Raw genomic sequence first — 22,247 nt, forward strand, 5'->3', positions numbered from 1 at the left:
ATATTGTGACTTAAAAACACTATTTTAATTTGTTAATTGCTGTTGAAGTGTCAAAAGAATAATAATGTTCATATTCCGACTCAACCCCGTCCTTAACCACCTTATTCAAGTGTAAAAAGAAGCACTGCAAGTCAACAGGAAGTGGTGTTTACATCTCATGCGACGGCGTGGTTGAGTGAAGTATTTGATTGACAGCCTGCTGGGCGCCCCCCCCCCCCCCCCCCCCCGCCTGCCGCCATTGGCTCATCCTCCCTGCTTGGAGTATTTTGTGCGGCGGGCTGCGTCGCCAGGCAACCTGCAAGGAGGGGGGGGGCGGTCCTCGTGAGGAGGAGGCGGAGTCAGTGGACGGTGGCGTTTGCAGCCAGCGGAGAAGAGAACCACATCACCCTCAGAGGAAGGAGGAACCACACCCTCTCCCTCCCCACACCCCCCCAGCTGACGGAGCCCTCCTATTGGTGGAGGCAGGTAGACAAGTATCAGCTGCTGCCTCTTTTGCCCTCATCTTGTCCACAAGACCGCAGAGAGAAGGTAAAGGCTTTTATTTTGTAGGAGAATGTGACGCATCTTTCTTCAGCTTTCTTCTCATGTGGACGCCGAGCCATCTTGGGTCTTGTGACTTTCCTTCAGGCACTTTTCCTCTCCGCCGGACGGCTCAAAAATGAGACGCCTTCGTGTTGAAAGTGTGTGTGTTGAAAGTGTGTGTGTGTGTGTTGAATGTGTGTGTGTGAGGAATGCAGTCCTCACTTCACACCCCGCTACTAAAGCGTTTTTTCTGGCAGGCAGACTTGAGTTTGAAACTTTTCCAGGCCTTTCCCTCCCAGGCGTGCTCCGACAAGGCCTGGCCGCCCTCCCGCGGAGCACGGGACCTCCCTCCAGATTCCACATCTGCACCGGAGGCGCCATGCCCCCCCCTCCCCTTTGAGTAGGAGGCGGCGCTCTCATCGTGTCCTCGCATGTCTTCTCCCCTTTTTTTGTTTTCCAGAACTCCCGACTCCGGTCCCGAAGGGCAGAACGCGCTGAGACGGGGACGAGCATCATGTCACGCTGGGGGCGCAAGAACGTGAAGAAGGCGCCGGAGGTGATCCGCACCGTCACCGAGGGCCTCAAGTCCTTGTACCGCAAGAAGCTCCTCCCCCTGGAGCAGTACTACGGCTTCCACGACTTCCACTCGCTGAGCATGGAGGACGCCGACTTCGATAACAAGCCCATGGTCCTGGTGGTGGGCCAGTACTCCACCGGGAAAACCACCTTCATCAAGTGAGAACTCCGCCGCCAGGGGGTGGAGCTCCTGTCACGACCTGTGTGTCACTCCCCCCCCACCCCCCTGCAGGTATCTGCTGGAGCAGGAGATCCCTGGGAGCCGGGTGGGACCCGAGCCCACCACCGACTGCTTCACCGCCATCATGCACGGCGAGGTGGAGAGCGTCATCCCCGGGAACGCCCTTATCGTGGACCCCAAGAAGCCCTTCCGGAAGCTCAACCCCTTCGGGAACACCTTCCTCAACAGGTGCGTACCTCCACCCCACCTGAGCAGTTTTTTCCCCAGCTCTTGCGTCAAAGGGACTCCCTCGGCAGGAGTGTTTGTCTTCCACTTCCTGCCCGGGGACTCGCCACGGGAAGTGCTTTTGTTGTTGCAAGGCGCACGTCGTTAAGCCGCCATTGTTGGACTCTGGCGCCGCCCCTGGTTTTCCTCTCAGGAAGTGGCAGTAATGAGCGCCGCCACACAATGGGGGGGGGGGGGGGGGGGGGGGGGGGGGCGTTCCCTCTCAGAGGCCAGGGCTGAGCCTGCTTGTTTGCGTGTGACCCGGCAGGTTCCAGTGTGCCCAGATGTCCAACCAGGTCCTGGAGAGCATCAGCATCATCGACACGCCCGGCATCTTGTCGGGCGCCAAGCAGAGAGTCAGCAGAGGTGAGAAAGGTCGCAAAGGTGAGAGGGCCGGCCAACATGGCCGCCTGCCATCGTGGACGCTCGCTAACATGGCCGCCTGCTCGCTGCAAGACAAACAACAACAAACCACTCAGCGGAAATCACATCCTCGTGATTTCACCTGACACACTTTCACCTTTTTCTTCCTTTTGTCATTCACGCTGCAAGTAACACATTGCTACACGTTACTACACATTACTACATGTTACTACTACACATTACTACATGTTACTACTAAACGTTACTACTACACGTTACTACTACACATTACTACTACATGTTAGTACTACACGTTACTATATGTTACCACTACATGTTACTACATGTTACCACTACACATTACTACATGTTACTATGACACGCTACTACATGTTACCACTAAACATTACTACATGTTACTACAATAGGTTACCACATGTTACTACTACACGTTACTATATGTTACTATTACACGTTACTGCATGTCACGACATGTTACTACTACACGTTACTATATGTTACTACTACACATTACCACATGTTACTATGACACGTTACTATGTTACCACTAAACATTACTACATGTTACTACGACACGTTACCACATGTCACTACTACATGTTGCTATATGTTACTACTACTTGTTACTACATGTTACAACTTGTTACTACTACACATTACGACATGTTACTACATGTTACTACGACACATTATTACATGTTACTACTACATGTTACTATGACATGTTACTAAAACACATTACTGCATGTTACTACTACACGTTACTACATGTTACTACTAAACATTACTAATACATCTTACTACTATATGTTAGTACCTCTTATTACTACCCTTTACTACATACTATAAGTTAGTACACATTACTACATGTTACTACTACATTTAACTACTACATATTACATCACATTATTACATCTTACTACGTTACTACTGCACATTACTACTACATGTTACTACACTTAACTACGTGTTACTACACATAACTACATGTTAATACTATATATTAATACACATTACTAAATGTTACTACATTTCAATACATGTTACTACATGCTACAACACATAACTAAATGTTACAACAAGTTATTTCATTTTAATACATGTTACTACACATTACTACATGTTATTACATGGTACTAAATGTTGCTACGTATTACCTTATATTACTACATGTAATGCATGTTACTACTACACGTTACAATACATTACTACATGTGACTACACCTTACTACATGTTACTTCTTGTCCCTACTACATGTTAGTACAAATTACTACATTTTACCACACATCTTTTTTACTTGTGACTACACCTAACTACATGTTACTTCATGTCACTACTGCATGTCAGTACATGTTACTACAAGGTACTACACATTACTACACGTTACTACACATAACTACATGTTAATACTATGTTAATACATATTATTACATGTTACTACGTATTGCTACTTGTTACTACACGATAATGAATATTACTAAGCATTACTTCATGTTACTACATGTAATGCATGTTATTACACACTGCTACATGTGAGTACACATTACTACATGTTACTTCATGTTACTACTACATGTTGGTACAGGTTAATACAAGGTACTACATGGTACTACACATTACTACGTGTTACCACACATGACCACATGTTACTACAAATTACTACACGTTACAATATGTTATGACATGTTACTACATGATACTACACATTAGCACGGGTTATTTCATTACTACATGTTACTTCATGTTACTACTACATGTCACTACACATTGCTTCCGGTTATTTCATGTTACTACTACATGTTACTTCATGTTACTACTACATGTCACTACACATTGCTTCCGGTTATTTCATGTTACTACTACATGTTACTACACATTATTACAGGTGACTACACAGTACTACTACTACATGTTAGCACAGGTTACTAGAATGTAACACAGATTACTAGATGTTACTACACATTACTGCATGTTATTCTATGTTACTACACATTACGACATGTTACTACGCATTACTACTACATGTTATTTAATGCTACTTCATATAACACATCACTACTCCATTTAATTACACATTACCGTATATTTATTTAATGTTACTACATATTTATTCATGTTACTTTATGTTACTACATGTTACTTCATATTACTACACATTACTACACAGTATGGCATGTTACTTCATACTACTACACAGTACTACATGTTACTTTATATTACTACATGTTACTACACTTTATTTCATGTTGTTACACGTTACGTCATATTAGTACACGTTACTTCATATTAGTACACATTTTTTAATGTTACTTCATATTACTAAGTTCCTTAGTGTTACTACACCTTATTTCATATTACTACTACATGTTACTACATGTTATTTAATGTTGCTACACATTACTATTACATGGTACTACATGTTACAACTACATGTTACTACACATAACTACATGTTAATACTATATGTTAATTCACGTTACTAAATGTTTCTACAAGTTATTGCATGTTAACACATTACTACATGATACTAAAGGTTACAATGCATTACTTCATGTTACTACATGGTAATGCATGTTACTACTACATGTTACTACACAATACTAAATATTACTAAACATTACTTCATGTTACTACATGTTAATGCATGTTACTACGCATTACTTCATGTTACCACATGTTAATGCATGTTACTACTACATGTTACTACACAATACTAAATATTACTACGCATTACTTCATGTTACTACATGTTAATGCATGTTACTACGAATTACTTCATGTTACTACATGTTAATGCATGTTACAACTACATGTTGCTACACATGACTACACCTTACTACAATTTACTTCTTGTTCCTACTACATGTTAGTACAGGTTACTACAAGGTACTACATGATACTACACATTACGACACGTTACTACATGTTACTACACAATGCTAAATGTTACTACGCATTACTTCATGTTACATGTTAATGCATGCTAGTACTACCTGTTACAACATGTGACTACACCTTACTACATTTTACTTTGTCATTGTCATACTTTGTCCCTGTCATACCTTGACCTTGTCATACTTTGTCCATGTCATAGTTTGACCTTGTCATACTTTAAACTTGTCATACTTTGACCATTTCATACTTTTTCCTTATTATACTTTGTCTCTGTCATACTTTAACCTTTTCAAACTTTGACATTGTCATATTTTGTCCCTGTTGTACTTTGACCTTGTCATTCTTTGTCCTTCTCATACCTTGACCATTTCATAGTTTTTCCTTATTATACTTTGTCCTTGTCATACTTTGACCTTGTCAGACTTTGACATACTTGGCCCCTGTCATACTTTGTCCTTGTCATTCTTTGACCTTGTCATACTTTGACCGTACCATACTTTGACCTTGTCATACTTTGTTCTTGTCATACGTTGCCTTGTCATACTTTGACCCTACCATTATTTGAACTTGACATACTTTGACCTTACCACACTTTAATTTTACCATACTTTGACCTTGTCATAATTTGACCTTACCACACTTTAATTTTACCATACTTTGACCTTGTCATAATTTGACCTTACCACTCTTTGACTTTACCATACTTTGACCTAGTCATACTTTGTTCTTGGCATACTTTGACCTTGCTATACTTTGACCTGGATGTACTTTGACCTTGTCATACTTTGACCTTGACATACTTTGAACTTGTCATATTTTGACCCTGTCTTACTTTGATCCTGTCATTCTTTGTCCCTGTCATTCTTTGTCCTTGTCATACTTTGACCTTACCACACATTGACTTTACCATACTTTTGACCATACTGTACTTTGACCTTGTCATACTTTGACCTTGTCATTCTTTGACCTTGACACACTTTGACTTTACCGTACTTTGTCCCTGTCATAGTTTGACCTTACCACTCTTTGACTTTACCATACTTTGACCATACCATACTCTGACTTTACCATACTTTGACCATACCATACTTTGACTTTACCATACTTTGACCTTGTCAGACTTTGACCTTGTCATACTTTGACTTTACCATACTTTGACCTTCCATCCATCCATTTCCTACCGCTTATTCCCTTTCGGGGTCACGGGGGGCGCTGGCGCCTATCTCAGCTACAATCGGGCGGAAGGCAGGGTACACCCTGGACAAGTCGCCACCTCCTCACAGGGCCAACACAGATACACAGACAACATTCACACTCACATTCACACACTAGGGCCAATTTAGTGTTGCCAATCAACCTATCCCCAGGTGCATGTCTTTGGAAGTGGGAGGAAGCCGGAGTACCCGGAGGGAACCCACGCAGTCACAGGGAGAACATGCAAACTCCACACAGAAAGATCCCGAGCCTGGATTTGAACCCAGGACTGCATGACCTTCGTATTGTGAGGCAGACGCACTAACCCCTCTGCCACCGTGAAGCCTACTTTGACCTTGTCATACTTTTTTCTTGTCATACGTTTCCTTGTCATACTTTGACCATACCATACTTTGACCTTTTCATATTTTGACGTCACGATACCTCTACCTTGCCATAATTTCTACTTGTCGTACTTTGACCTTGTCATACTTTGTCCCTATCATAGTTTTGTCTTTGTCATACTTTGTCCTTGTCATTCTTTGACCTTACCACACTTTGATTTTACCATACTTTGACCATACCATACTTTCATACTTTGTCCTTGTCATTCTTCGACCTTTTCATACTTTGACCTTACCACTCTTTGACCTTGTCATACTTTGTTCTTGTCATTCTTTGACCTTACCATACTTTGTCCTTGTCATACCTTGACCATACCACACTTTGACCATACCATACTTTGACCACAACATACTTTGACCTTGTTGTTCTTTGACATTACTATACTTTGACCTTACCATACTTTGACCCCCGCCAGGCTACGACTTCCCGGCCGTGCTGCGTTGGTTCGCCGAGCGCGTGGACCGCATCATCCTGCTCTTTGACGCCCACAAGCTGGAGATCTCTGACGAGTTTGCGGAGGCCATCGGGGCGCTGAAGGGGAACGAGGACAAGCTGCGGGTGGTCCTCAACAAGGCCGACATGGTGGGCACCCAGCAGCTCATGAGAGTCTACGGCGCGCTCATGTGGTCCCTGGGGAAAGTCTTCGGCACCCCGGAGGTCCTGAGGGTCTACATTGGCTCCTTCTGGTCCGAGCCCCTGATGGTGTCGGACAACCGCAAGCTGTTTGAGCTGGAGGAGGAGGATCTCTTCGCTGACATCCAGAACCTTCCCAGGAACGCGGCTCTGCGTAAGCTCAACGACCTGGTGAAGAGAGCGCGCCTGGTCCGGGTGGGTCTTGTTTTTTTGTGTGGGAGGAACGTCCGGATAAGCAGACCCAGGAATTCTTTCTCTCTCTCACTTCAGGTGCACGCTCACATCATCAGCTACCTGAAGCAGGAGATGCCCTCCGTCTTCCGGAAGGACAACAAGAAGAAGAACCTCATCTACCAGCTGCCCGTCATCTTCTCCAAGATACAACTGCAGCACAACATCTCTGCTGGAGACTTCCCCGACTGCGCCAAGATGCAGGTAGGACCGTGGATGGATGGACAAAGGAATGGATGGATGGATGGATGGATGAAAGGACAAATAATGGAGGGACAGATAGGTGGATGGATGCATAGTAGATAGATACATGGCCTATTGTTGGATGGTTGAACGGATAAAAGCATAGATGGAAAGACAGACTGCGCGATAGACTGATGGATGGAATAATGGCTGGATGGGTAGATGGTTGGACAAATTAACAGATCGACCAATGGATGGATAAGACAGACAAATGGATATAATTGGATGGACAGATGATTGGTAAATGGTATATTTTTGGATGGATGAACAGATAAAAGCATAGATCGACAGACAGATGGACGATAGATACAAGGTATTTTGTTGGATGGATGGATGGATGATAGATGGATGGATGGACGGATGATAGAAACAGTATATTTTTGGATGGATGAACAGATAAAAGTATAGATGGACACACAGATGGACGATAGATACAAGATATTTTGTTGGATGGATGGATGGACGGACGATAGAAACATAGTATATTGTGGGGTGGATGGATAGATAGATTGATTGACGATAGATACATGCTATGTTGTTGGATGGATGCATGGACGATAGAAACATAGATTATTGTGGGACGTATGGATGGATGGATTGACGATAGATACATGGTAAATTGTTGGAAGGAAGGTTGGACGGACAATAGGTACAATGTATATTGTTGGATGGATGGACAGACGATAGATATAAGGCATAGTGTTGGATGGATGATAAATAAAAGGTACATTGTTGGATTGATGGATGGTCGGTAGGTACAAGGTATAATGTTGGATGGATGGATGATAGGTACAAGGTATATTGTTGGATGGATAGACAGATGATAGATACAAGGCATATTGTTGGATGGATAGATGATAGGTACAGGGTATATTTTTGGATGGATTGATGGTTGAAAGGTACAAGGTATATTGTTGGATGAATGGTTAAAAGGTAAAAGGTATATTGTTGGATGGATGGATAAAAGGTATATTTCCTGTTTTTGATCAGGAACAACTGATGATAGGTACAAGGTATATTGTTGGATGGTTGAAAGGTAGAAGGTATATTGTTGGATGGATGGATGGTGGAAAGGTACAAGGCATACTGTTGGCTGGATGGTTTAAAGGTACGGGGTATATTGTGGGATGGATGGATGGTTGAAAGGTACAAGGTATATTGTTGGATGGATGGATGAAAGGTATATTTCCTGTTGTTGGTCAGGAACAACTGATCATAGGTACAAGGTATATTGTTGGATGGATGGATGGTTGAAAGGTACAAGGTATATTGTTGGATGGATGGATGAAAGGTATATTTCCTGTTGTTGATCAGGAACAACTGATGATAGGTACAAGGTATATTGTTGGATGGGTGGATGGTTGAAAAGTACAAGGTATATTGTTGGATGGATGGATGGATGAAAGGTATATTTCCTGTTGTTGGTCAGGAACAACTGATCATAGGTACAAGGCATATTGTTGGATGGATGGATGGTTGAAAGGTACAAGGTATATTGTTGGATGGATGGATGAAAGGTATATTTCCTGTTGTTGATCAGGAACAACTGATGATAGGTACAAGGTATATTGTTGGATGGGTGGATGGTTGAAAAGTACAAGGTATATTGTTGGATGGATGGATGGATGAAAGGTACAAGGTATATTGTTGGATGGATGGATGCTTGAAAGGTACAAGGTATATTGTTGGATGGATGGATGCTTAAAAGGTACAAGGTATATTGTTGGATGGATGGATGGATGGTTGAATGGTACGAGGTATATCTTTGGATTGATGGATGAAAGGTATATTTCCTGTTGTTGATCAGGAACTACTGATGATAGGTACAAGGTATATTGTTGGATGGATGGTTGAAAGGTAGGAGGTATATTGTTGGATGGATGGTTGAAAGGTACAAGGTATATTGTTGGATGGATGGATGAAAGGTATATTTCCTGTTGTTGGTCAGGAACCACTGATGATAGGTACAAGGTATATTGTTGGATGGATGGTTGAAAGCTACAAGGTATATTCTTGGATGGATGGATGAAAGGTATATTTCCTGTTGTTGGTCAGGAACCACTGATGATAGGTACAAAGCATTTTGTTGGATGATGGATGGTTGAAAGCTACAAGGTATATTGTTGGATGGATGGTTGAAAGGTATATTTCCTGTTGTTGGTGAGGAACAACTGATCATAGGTACAAGGTATATTGTTGGATGGATGGATGGTTGAAAGGTAGGAGGTATATTGTTGGATGGATGGATGGTTGAAAGGTACAAGGTCTATTGTTGGATGGATGGTTGAGAGGTATGAGGTATATCTTTGGATTGATAGATGAAAGGTATTTTTCCTGTTGTTGATCAGGAACAACTGACTATAGGTACAAAGTATATTGTTGGATGGATGGATGGATGGTTGAACGGTACAAGATATATTGTTGGATGGATGGTTGAAAGGTACAAGGTATATTGTTGGATGGATGGATGAAAGGTATTTTTCCTGTTGTTGATCAGGAACAACTGAATATAGATACAAGTTATATTGTTGGATGGATGGATGGTTGAAAGGTACAAGGTATATTGTTGGATGGATGGTTGAGAGGTATGAGGTATATCTTTGGATTGATAGATGAAATGTATTTTTCCTTTTGTTGATCAGGAACAACTGAATATAGGTACAAGGTATATTGTTGGATGGATGGATGGTTGAAAGGTACAAGGTATATTGTTGGATGGATGGATGAAAGGTATATTTCCTGTTGTTGGTCAGGAACCACTGATGATAGGTACAAGGTATATTGTTGGATGGATGGATCGATGGTTGAAAGCTACAAGGTATATTGTTGGATGGATGGATGGTTGAAAGGTACAAGGTATATTGTTGGATTGATGTATGAAATGTATATTTCCTGTTGTTGGTCAGGAACCACTGATGATAGGTACAAGGCATTTTGTTGGATGGATGGATGGTTGAAAGCTACAAGGTATATTGTTGGATGGATGGATGGATGAAAGGTATATTTCCTGTTGTTGATCAGGTACAACTGATCATAAGTACAAGGTATATTGTTGGATGGATGGATGAAATGTATATTTCCTGTTGTTGGTCAGGAACCACTGATGATAGGTACAAGGTATATTGTTGAATGGATGGATGGTTGAAAGGTACAAGGTATATTGTTGGATGGATGGATGGATGGATGGATGGATGGATGGATGAAAGGTATATTTCCTGTTGTTGGTCAGGAACCACTGATTATAGGTACAAGGCATATTGTTGGATGGATGGTTGAAAGCTACAAGGTATATTGTTGGCCAGATGAATGGATGGATGAAAGGTACAATGTATATTGTTGGATTGATGGATGGATGGTTGAAAGGTACAAGCTATATTGTTGGATGGATGGATGAAAGGTATATTTCCTGTTGTTGATCAGGTACAACTGATCATAGATACAAGGTGTATTGTTGGATGGATGATTGAAAGCTACAAGGTATATTGTTGGATTGATGGATGAAAGGTATATTTCCTGTTGTTGGTCAGGAACCACTGATGATAGGTACAAGGTATATTGTTGGCTGGATGGATGGTTGAAAGGTACAAGGTATATTGTTAAACGTATAGATGGTGGAAAGGTACAAGGTATATTGTTGGATGGATGGATGGTTGAAAGGTACAAGGTATAGTGTTGGATGGATGGATGAAAGGTATATTTCCTGTTGTTAGTCAGGAACCACTGATGATAGGTACAAGGTATATTGTTGGATGGATGGATGGATGGTTGAAAGCTACAAGGTATATTGTTGGATGGATGGATGGTTGAATGGTACAAGGTATATTGTTGGATGGATGGATGAAAGGTATATTTCCTGTTGTTGGTCAGGAACCACTGATGATAGGTACAAGGTATATTGTTGGATGGATGGATGGTTGAAAGGTACAAGGTATATTGTTGGATGGATGGTTGAGAGGTATGAGGTATATCTTTGGATTGACAGATGAAAGGTATATTTCCTGTTGTTGATCAGGTACAACTGATCATAGGTACAAGGTATATTGCTGGATGGATGGATGGTTGAAAGGTACAAGGTATATCGTTGAATGGATGGATGGTTGAAAGGTACGAGGTATATTGTTGGATGGATGGATGAAAGGTACGAGGTATATTGTTGGATGGATGAAAGGTATATTTCCTGTTGTTGAGCAAGAACAACTGATGAAAGGTACAAGGTATATTGTTGGATGGATGGTTGAAAGGTACGAGGTTTATTGTTGCAAGGATGGTTGAAATGTACAAGCTATATTGTTGGATGGATGGATGGTTGAAAGGTAGGAGGTATATTGTTGGATGGATGGATGGTTGAAAGGTAGGAGGTATATTGTTGCATGGATGGATGGTTGAAAGGTAGGAGGTATATTGTTGCATGGATGGATGGTTGAAAGGTAGGAGGTATATTGTTGGATGGATGGTTGAAAGGTACAAGGTATATTGTTGGATGGATGGATGGTTGAAAGGTAGGAGGTATATTGTTGGATGGTTGAAAGGTACGAAGTATATTGTTGGATGGATGGATGGTTGAAAGGTACAAAGTATATTGTTGGATGGATGGATGGATGGATGGTTGAAAGGTAGGAGGTATAGTTGGATGGATGGTTGAAAGGTAGGAGCTATATTGTTGGATGGATGGATGGTTGAAAGGTACGAAGTATATTGTTGGATGGATGGATGGTTGAAAGGTACAAAATATATTGTTGGATGGATGGATGGATGGATGGTTGAAAGGTAGGAGGTATAGTTGGATGGATGGTTGAAAGGTAGGAGCTATATTGTTGGATGGATGGATGGTTGAAAGGTACGAAGTATATTGTTGGATGGATGGATGGTTGAAAGGTACGAAGTATATTGTTGGATGGATGGATGGTTGAAAGGTAGGAGGTATAGTTGGATGGATGGTTGAAAGGTAGGAGGTATATTGTTGGATGGATGGATGGTTGAAAGGTAGGAGATATATTGTTGGATGGATGGATGGTTGAAAGGTAGGAGGTATATTGTTGCATGGATGGATGGTTGAAAGGTAGGAGGTATATTGTTGCATGGATGGATGGTTGAAATGTACAAGGTATATCGTTGGATGGATGGATGGTTGAAAGGTAGGAGGTATATTGTTGGATGGATGGATGGTTGAAAAGTAGGAGGTATATTGTTGCTTGGATGGATGGTTGAAAGGTAGGAAGTATATTGTTGGATGGCTGGATGGTTGAAAGGTACAAGGTATATTGTTGGATGGATGGTTGAAAGGTAGGAGGTATATTGTTGCATGGATGGATGGTTGAAAGGTAGGAGGTATATTGTTGGATGGCTGGATGGTTGAAAGGTAGGAGGTATATTGTTGGATGGATGGTTGAAAGGTAGGAGGTATATTGTTGCATGGATGGATGGTTGAAAGGTAGGAGGTATATTGTTGCATGGATGGATGGTTGAAAGGTAGGAGGTATATTGTTGCATGGATGGATGGTTGAAAGGTAGAAGGTATATTGTTGGATGGATGGACGGATGGATGGATGGTTGAAAGGTAGGAGGTATATTGTTGCATGGATGGATGGTTGAAAGGTAGGAGGTATATTGTTGCATGGATGGATGGTTGAAAGGTAGGAGGTATATTGTTGGATGGATGGTTGAAAGGTACAAGGTATATTGTTGGATGGATGGATGGTTGAAAGGTAGGAGGTATATTGTTGGATGGTTGAAAGGTAGGAGGTATATTGTTGGATGGATGGATGGTTGAAAGGCAGGAGGTATATTGTTGCATGGACGGATGGTTGAAAAGTAGGAGGTATATTGTTGGATGGATGGATGGTTGAAAGGTACGAAGTATATTGTTGGATGGATGGATGGTTGAAAGGTACAAAGTATATTGTTGGATGGATGGATGGATGGATGGATGGTTGAAAGGTAGGAGGTATAGTTGGATGGATGGTTGAAAGGTAGGAGCTATATTGTTGGATGGATGGATGGTTGAAAGGTACGAAGTATATTGTTGGATGGATGGATGGTTGAAAGGTACAAAATATATTGTTGGATGGATGGATGGATGGATGGTTGAAAGGTAGGAGGTATAGTTGGATGGATGGTTGAAAGGTAGGAGCTATATTGTTGGATGGATGGATGGTTGAAAGGTACGAAGTATATTGTTGGATGGATGGATGGTTGAAAGGTACAAGGTATATTGTTGGATGGATGGATGAAAGGTATATTTCCTGTTGTTGGTCAGGAACCACTGATGATAGGTACAAGGTATATTGTTGGATGGATGGATCGATGGTTGAAAGCTACAAGGTATATTGTTGGATGGATGGATGGTTGAAAGGTACAAGGTATATTGTTGGATTGATGTATGAAATGTATATTTCCTGTTGTTGGTCAGGAACCACTGATGATAGGTACAAGGCATTTTGTTGGATGGATGGATGGTTGAAAGCTACAAGGTATATTGTTGGATGGATGGATGGATGAAAGGTATATTTCCTGTTGTTGATCAGGTACAACTGATCATAAGTACAAGGTATATTGTTGGATGGATGGATGAAATGTATATTTCCTGTTGTTGGTCAGGAACCACTGATGATAGGTACAAGGTATATTGTTGAATGGATGGATGGTTGAAAGGTACAAGGTATATTGTTGGATGGATGGATGGATGGATGGATGGATGGATGAAAGGTATATTTCCTGTTGTTGGTCAGGAACCACTGATTATAGGTACAAGGCATATTGTTGGATGGATGGTTGAAAGCTACAAGGTATATTGTTGGCCAGATGAATGGATGGATGAAAGGTACAATGTATATTGTTGGATTGATGGATGGATGGTTGAAAGGTACAAGCTATATTGTTGGATGGATGGATGAAAGGTATATTTCCTGTTGTTGATCAGGTACAACTGATCATAGATACAAGGTGTATTGTTGGATGGATGATTGAAAGCTACAAGGTATATTGTTGGATTGATGGATGAAAGGTATATTTCCTGTTGTTGGTCAGGAACCACTGATGATAGGTACAAGGTATATTGTTGGCTGGATGGATGGTTGAAAGGTACAAGGTATATTGTTAAACGTATAGATGGTGGAAAGGTACAAGGTATATTGTTGGATGGATGGATGGTTGAAAGGTACAAGGTATAGTGTTGGATGGATGGATGAAAGGTATATTTCCTGTTGTTAGTCAGGAACCACTGATGATAGGTACAAGGTATATTGTTGGATGGATGGATGGATGGTTGAAAGCTACAAGGTATATTGTTGGATGGATGGATGGTTGAATGGTACAAGGTATATTGTTGGATGGATGGATGAAAGGTATATTTCCTGTTGTTGGTCAGGAACCACTGATGATAGGTACAAGGTATATTGTTGGATGGATGGATGGTTGAAAGGTACAAGGTATATTGTTGGATGGATGGTTGAGAGGTATGAGGTATATCTTTGGATTGACAGATGAAAGGTATATTTCCTGTTGTTGATCAGGTACAACTGATCATAGGTACAAGGTATATTGCTGGATGGATGGATGGTTGAAAGGTACAAGGTATATCGTTGAATGGATGGATGGTTGAAAGGTACGAGGTATATTGTTGGATGGATGGATGAAAGGTACGAGGTATATTGTTGGATGGATGAAAGGTATATTTCCTGTTGTTGAGCAAGAACAACTGATGAAAGGTACAAGGTATATTGTTGGATGGATGGTTGAAAGGTACGAGGTTTATTGTTGCAAGGATGGTTGAAATGTACAAGCTATATTGTTGGATGGATGGATGGTTGAAAGGTAGGAGGTATATTGTTGGATGGATGGATGGTTGAAAGGTAGGAGGTATATTGTTGCATGGATGGATGGTTGAAAGGTAGGAGGTATATTGTTGCATGGATGGATGGTTGAAAGGTATGAGGTATATTGTTGGATGGATGGTTGAAAGGTACAAGGTATATTGTTGGATGGATGGATGGTTGAAAGGTAGGAGGTATATTGTTGGATGGTTGAAAGGTAGGAGGTATATTGTTGGATGGATGGATGGTTGAAAGGTAGGAGGTATATTGTTGCATGGACGGATGGTTGAAAGGTAGGAGGTATATTGTTGGATGGATGGATGGTTGAAAGGTACGAAGTATATTGTTGGATGGATGGATGGTTGAAAGGTACAAAGTATATTGTTGGATGGATGGATGGATGGATGGTTGAAAGGTAGGAGGTATAGTTGGATGGATGGTTGAAAGGTAGGAGCTATATTGTTGGATGGATGGATGGTTGAAAGGTACGAAGTATATTGTTGGATGGATGGATGGTTGAAAGGTACAAAATATATTGTTGGATGGATGGATGGATGGATGGTTGAAAGGTAGGAGGTATAGTTGGATGGATGGTTGAAAGGTAGGAGCTATATTGTTGGATGGATGGATGGTTGAAAGGTACGAAGTATATTGTTGGATGGATGGATGGTTGAAAGGTACGAAGTATATTGTTGGATGGATGGATGGTTGAAAGGTAGGAGGTATAGTTGGATGGATGGTTGAAAGGTAGGAGGTATATTGTTGGATGGATGGATGGTTGAAAGGTAGGAGATATATTGTTGGATGGATGGATGGTTGAAAGGTAGGAGGTATATTGTTGCATGGATGGATGGTTGAAAGGTAGGAGGTATATTGTTGCATGGATGGATGGTTGAAATGTACAAGGTATATCGTTGGATGGATGGATGGTTGAAAGGTAGGAGGTATATTGTTGGATGGATGGATGGTTGAAAAGTAGGAGGTATATTGTTGCTTGGATGGATGGTTGAAAGGTAGGAAGTATATTGTTGGATGGCTGGATGGTTGAAAGGTACAAGGTATATTGTTGGATGGATGGTTGAAAGGTAGGAGGTATATTGTTGCATGGATGGATGGTTGAAAGGTAGGAGGTATATTGTTGGATGGCTGGATGGTTGAAAGGTAGGAGGTATATTGTTGGATGGATGGTTGAAAGGTAGGAGGTATATTGTTGCATGGATGGATGGTTGAAAGGTAGGAGGTATATTGTTGCATGGATGGATGGTTGAAAGGTAGGAGGTATATTGTTGCATGGATGGATGGTTGAAAGGTAGAAGGTATATTGTTGGATGGATGGACGGATGGATGGATGGTTGAAAGGTAGGAGGTATATTGTTGCATGGATGGATGGTTGAAAGGTAGGAGGTATATTGTTGCATGGATGGATGGTTGAAAGGTAGGAGGTATATTGTTGGATGGATGGTTGAAAGGTACAAGGTATATTGTTGGATGGATGGATGGTTGAAAGGTAGGAGGTATATTGTTGGATGGTTGAAAGGTAGGAGGTATATTGTTGGATGGATGGATGGTTGAAAGGCAGGAGGTATATTGTTGCATGGACGGATGGTTGAAAAGTAGGAGGTATATTGTTGGATGGATGGATGGTTGAAAGGTACGAAGTATATTGTTGGATGGATGAATGGTTGAAAGGTACAAAGTATATTGTTGGATGGATGGATGGATGGATGGATGGTTGAAAGGTAGGAGGTATAGTTGGATGGATGGTTGAAAGGTAGGAGCTATATTGTTGGATGGATGGATGGTTGAAAGGTACGAAGTATATTGTTGGATGGATGGATGGTTGAAAGGTACAAAATATATTGTTGGATGGATGGATGGATGGATGGTTGAAAGGTAGGAGGTATAGTTGGATGGATGGTTGAAAGGTAGGAGCTATATTGTTGGATGGATGGATGGTTGAAAGGTACGAAGTATATTGTTGGATGGATGGATGGTTGAAAGGTACGAAGTATATTGTTGGATGGATGGATGGTTGAAAGGTACGAAGTATATTGTTGGATGGATGGATGGTTGAAAGGTAGGAGGTATAGTTGGATGGATGGTTGAAAGGTAGGAGGTATATTGTTGGATGGATGGATGGTTGAAAGGTAGGAGATATATTGTTGGATGGATGGATGGTTGAAAGGTAGGAGGTATATTGTTGCATGGATGGATGGTTGAAAGGTAGGAGGTATATTGTTGCATGGATGGATGGTTGAAATGTACAAGGTATATCGTTGGATGGATGGATGGTTGAAAGGTAGGAGGTATATTGTTGGATGGATGGATGGTTGAAAAGTAGGAGGTATATTGTTGCTTGGATGGATGGTTGAAAGGTAGGAAGTATATTGTTGGATGGCTGGATGGTTGAAAGGTACAAGGTATATTGTTGGATGGATGGTTGAAAGGTAGGAGGTATATTGTTGCATGGATGGATGGTTGAAAGGTAGGAGGTATATTGTTGGATGGCTGGATGGTTGAAAGGTAGGAGGTATATTGTTGGATGGATGGTTGAAAGGTAGGAGGTATATTGTTGCATGGATGGATGGTTGAAAGGTAGGAGGTATATTGTTGCATGGATGGATGGTTGAAAGGTAGGAGGTATATTGTTGCATGGATGGATGGTTGAAAGGTAGAAGGTATATTGTTGGATGGATGGATGGTTGAAAGGTAGGAGGTATATTGTTGCATGGATGGATGGTTGAAAGGTAGGAGGTATATTGTTGCATGGATGGATGGTTGAAAGGTAGGAGGTATATTGTTGGATGGATGGTTGAAAGGTACAAGGTATATTGTTGGATGGATGGATGGTTGAAAGGTAGGAGGTATATTGTTGGATGGTTGAAAGGTAGGAGGTATATTGTTGGATGGATGGATGGTTGAAAGGTAGGAGGTATATTGTTGCATGGACGGATGGTTGAAAGGTAGGAGGTATATTGTTGGATGGATGGATGGTTGAAAGGTACGAAGTATATTGTTGGATGGATGGATGGTTGAAAGGTACAAAGTATATTGTTGGATGGATGGATGGATGGATGGATGGTTGAAAGGTAGGAGGTATAGTTGGATGGATGGTTGAAAGGTAGGAGCTATATTGTTGGATGGATGGATGGTTGAAAGGTACGAAGTATATTGTTGGATGGATGGATGGTTGAAAGGTACAAAATATATTGTTGGATGGATGGATGGTTGAAAGGTAGGAGGTATAGTTGGATGGATGGTTGAAAGGTAGGAGCTATATTGTTGGATGGATGGATGGTTGAAAGGTACGAAGTATATTGTTGGATGGATGGATGGTTGAAAGGTACGAAGTATATTGTTGGATGGATGGATGGTTGAAAGGTACGAAGTATATTGTTGGATGGATGGATGGTTGAAAGGTAGGAGGTATAGTTGGATGGATGGTTGAAAGGTAGGAGGTATATTGTTGGATGGATGGATGGTTGAAAGGTAGGAGATATATTGTTGGATGGATGGATGGTTGAAAGGTAGGAGGTATATTGTTGCATGGATGGATGGTTGAAAGGTAGGAGGTACATTGTTGCATGGATGGATGGTTGAAATGTACAAGGTATATCGTTGGATGGATGGATGGTTGAAATGTACAAGGTATATCGTTGGATGGATGGATGGTTGAAAGGTAGGAGGTATATTGTTGGATGGATGGATGGTTGAAAAGTAGGAGGTATATTGTTGCTTGGATGGATGGTTGAAAGGTAGGAAGTATATTGTTGGATGGCTGGATGGTTGAAAGGTAGGAAGTATATTGTTGGATGGCTGGATGGTTGAAAGGTACAAGGTATATTGTTGGATGGATGGTTGAAAGGTAGGAGGTATATTGTTGCATGGATGGATGGTTGAAAGGTAGGAGGTATATTGTTGGATGGCTGGATGGTTGAAAGGTAGGAGGTATATTGTTGGATGGATGGTTGAAAGGTAGGAGGTATATTGTTGCATGGATGGATGGTTGAAAGGTAGGAGGTATATTGTTGCATGGATGGATGGTTGAAAGGTAGGAGGTATATTGTTGCATGGATGGATGGTTGAAAGGTAGAAGGTATATTGTTGGATGATGGATGGTTGAAAGGTATGGGGTATATTGAAGAATGGATGGTTGAAAGGTAGGAGGTATATTGTTGCATGGATGGATGGTTGAAAGGTAGAAGGTATATTGTTGGATGATGGATGGTTGAAATGTATGGGGTATATTGATGGATGGATGGTTGAAAGGTACAACGTATATTGTTGGATGGATGGATGGTTGAAAGGTAGGAGGTATATTGTTGCATGGATGGATGGTTGAAAGGTACAACGTATATTGTTGGATGGATGGATGGTTGAAAGGTAGGAGGTATATTGTTGCATGGATGGATGGTTGAAAGGTAGGAGGTATATTGTTGGATGATGGAGGCTTGAAAGGTATGGGGTATATTGATGGATGGATGGTTGAAAGGTACAAGGTATATTGTTGGATGGATGGATGGATGGTTGAAAGGTAGGAGGTATATTGTTGGATGGATGGATGGTTGAAAGGTAGGAGGTATATTGTTGGATGGATGGATGGTTGAAAGGTACAAGGTATATTGTTGGATGGATGGATGGTTGAAAGGTAGGAGGTATATTGTTGGATGGATGGATGGTTGAAAGGTACAAGGTATATTGTTGGATGGATGGATGGTTGAAAGGTAGGAGGTATATTGTTGGATGGATGGATGGTTGAAAGGTAGGAGGTATATTGTTGGATGGATGGATGGTTGAAAGGTAGGAGGTATATTGTTGGATGGATGGATGGTTGAAAGGTGCATTTCCTGTTGATGTTCAGGAACAACTGATGGTGCACGACTTCACCAAGTTCAAAACCCTCAAGCCCAACCTGATGGCAGCTTTGGACGAGCTGCTGTCGGTGGACATCGCCAAGCTGATGCCCCTCCTGCGCCAGGAGGAGCTGGAGGCGGGCGATCAGCCCGGTGTACAGGGCGGGGCCTTCCTGGGCACGCGTTGCGGCCCCTTCGGCGAGGGCGAACACTTTGGCGAGGAGGATGGCGAGGGCTGCGAGGAGGAGGAGATGTGGGTGGTGACCAAGGACAAGCCCAAGTATGACGAGATCTTCTACAACCTGGCGCCCAACGAGGGCAAGCTGAGCGGCACCAAGGCCAAGGACTGGATGGTCAGCTCCCGCCTGCCCAACTCCGTGCTGGGTCGCATCTGGAAGCTGTCCGACGTGGACCGAGACGGCATGCTGGACGAGGATGAGTTTGCCTTGGCCAGTCACCTGATCGAGGTCAAGCTGGAGGGTCACGGTCTCCCCCCCGAGCTGCCCAGCCGCCTGGTCCCGCCCTCCAAGCGCAGGCAGGCGGGCTCGGACGCGTGAACCGCCGCCTCGTCCCACTTCCACCCTTTCCTGTTTGCTCCACGCACCAAATAGTCGGAGGAGGTCCTCGGCGGCAGTCATGAGGTTAGCACCTTGGAGCGTCCCGGACCAAAGTCTTAAGTCACATGGGGTCTGCCCGCTTCAGCTTTTCCCTCTGGACACTACATTAGGCACACCACTACTTTTGTTTGGGAATGAACACACAACTCAGGTTGTCTTCAACGACAACTTCTCTTTAAAGGTTCATCTGAACCACCCGTTCTTTGTCTGGAAATGTTCCCAGTTGTATCGCTTTTGTCGTAGCAGACTACTTCCTGCTTCATGATCCCAAATGTAACGTTTGTGTCGTAGCAGACTACTTCCTGCTTCATGTTCCCAAATGTAACGTTTGTGTCGTAGCAGACTACTTCCTGCTTCGAATCCCAAAATATAAAGTTTGCATCGTAGCAGACTACTTTCTGGTTCAAGTTCCCAGTTGTATCACTTTTGTCGTAGCAGACTACTTTCTGCTTCATGTTCCCAGTTGTATCGCTTTTGTCGTAGCAGACTACTTTCTGCTTCATGTTCCCAGTTGTATCGCTTTTGTCGTAGCAGACTTCTTTCTGCTTCATGTTCCCAAATGTAACGTTTGTGTAGTAGCAGACTACTTCCTGCTTCATGTTCCCAAATGTAGCGTTTGTGTCATAGCAGACTACTTCCTGGTTCAAGTTCCCAAATGTAACGTTTGTGTCATAGCAGACTACTTCCTGCTTCAAATTCCCAAATTTAAATTTTGTGTCGTAGCAGACTACATCCTGCTTCAAGTTCCCAAATGTAGCGTTTGTGTCGTAGCAGACTACTTCCTGGTTCAAGTTCCCAAATGTAAAATTTGTGTCGTAGCAGACTACGTCCTGGTTCATGGTCCCAGATATGTCGTTTGTGTCATGCAGACTACTTCCTGGTTCAAGTTCCCAAATGTAACTTGTGTGTCGTAGCAGACTACTTCCCGCTTCAAATCCCCAAATTTAAAGTTTGCGTCGTAGCAGACTACTTCCTGCTTCAAGTTCCCAAATGTAGTGTTTCAGTCGTAGCAGACTACTTCCTGGTTCAAGTTCCCAAGTGCAACATTTGTGTTGCAGCCGACTACTTCCTGGTTCATGTTCACAGATAAATCGTTTGTGTAATGCAGACTACTTCTTGGTTCAAATTCTCAGATGTAATATTTGTGTCGTAGCGGACTACTTCCTGGATCAAGTTCCCAGATGTAACGTTTGTGTAGTGCAGACTACTTCCGGGTTCAAGTTCCTAAATATAACGTTTGTGTCGTAGCAGACTACTTCCTGCTTCAAATTCCCAAATATAACGTTTGTGTCGTAGCAGACTACTTCCTGGTTCACTGACGACATCAAAGAATGTAGTAATGACTAGATGGTGTACCTAATGAAGTGTCCAGCCAGCCTATACACTCCCTGTCTGCCGTTATTTATCATATCAAAGCTGTGTATGAAAGCCATAGTC

The 22,247-nt window shown here is 42.0% G+C and overlaps 1 protein-coding gene across 3 annotated transcripts in view; it reads left to right on the forward strand.

Annotated features, from left to right (window-relative positions):
* The first annotated feature begins 367 nt into the window (after positions 1-367).
* The window catches only part of ehd2b (EH-domain containing 2b), a 22,062-nt gene continuing 182 nt past the window's right edge, over positions 368-22,247 (forward strand). Inside the window, exons 1-7 of one of the 3 annotated variants that reach the window (XM_061877926.1) lie at positions 368-528; positions 983-1,257; positions 1,331-1,507; positions 1,812-1,927; positions 6,838-7,250; positions 7,326-7,490; positions 20,202-22,247. The exon at positions 20,202-22,247 is cut by the window's right edge and continues 182 nt beyond it. In XM_061877926.1, the coding sequence (XP_061733910.1) occupies positions 1,037-1,257; positions 1,331-1,507; positions 1,812-1,927; positions 6,838-7,250; positions 7,326-7,490; positions 20,202-20,750 (1,641 nt within the window). In that variant the 5' untranslated portion in view covers positions 368-528; positions 983-1,036 and the 3' untranslated portion in view covers positions 20,751-22,247. Of the gene's footprint in view, positions 529-982; positions 1,258-1,330; positions 1,508-1,811; positions 1,928-6,837; positions 7,491-20,201 lie in introns of all 3 variants that reach the window. The other 2 variants (XM_061877927.1, XM_061877924.1) reach the window with 2 other exon arrangements.

Source organism: Nerophis ophidion, linkage group LG18, assembly GCF_033978795.1.
Source record: "Nerophis ophidion isolate RoL-2023_Sa linkage group LG18, RoL_Noph_v1.0, whole genome shotgun sequence".
Classification (NCBI taxonomy): Eukaryota; Metazoa; Chordata; class Actinopteri; order Syngnathiformes; family Syngnathidae; genus Nerophis; species Nerophis ophidion.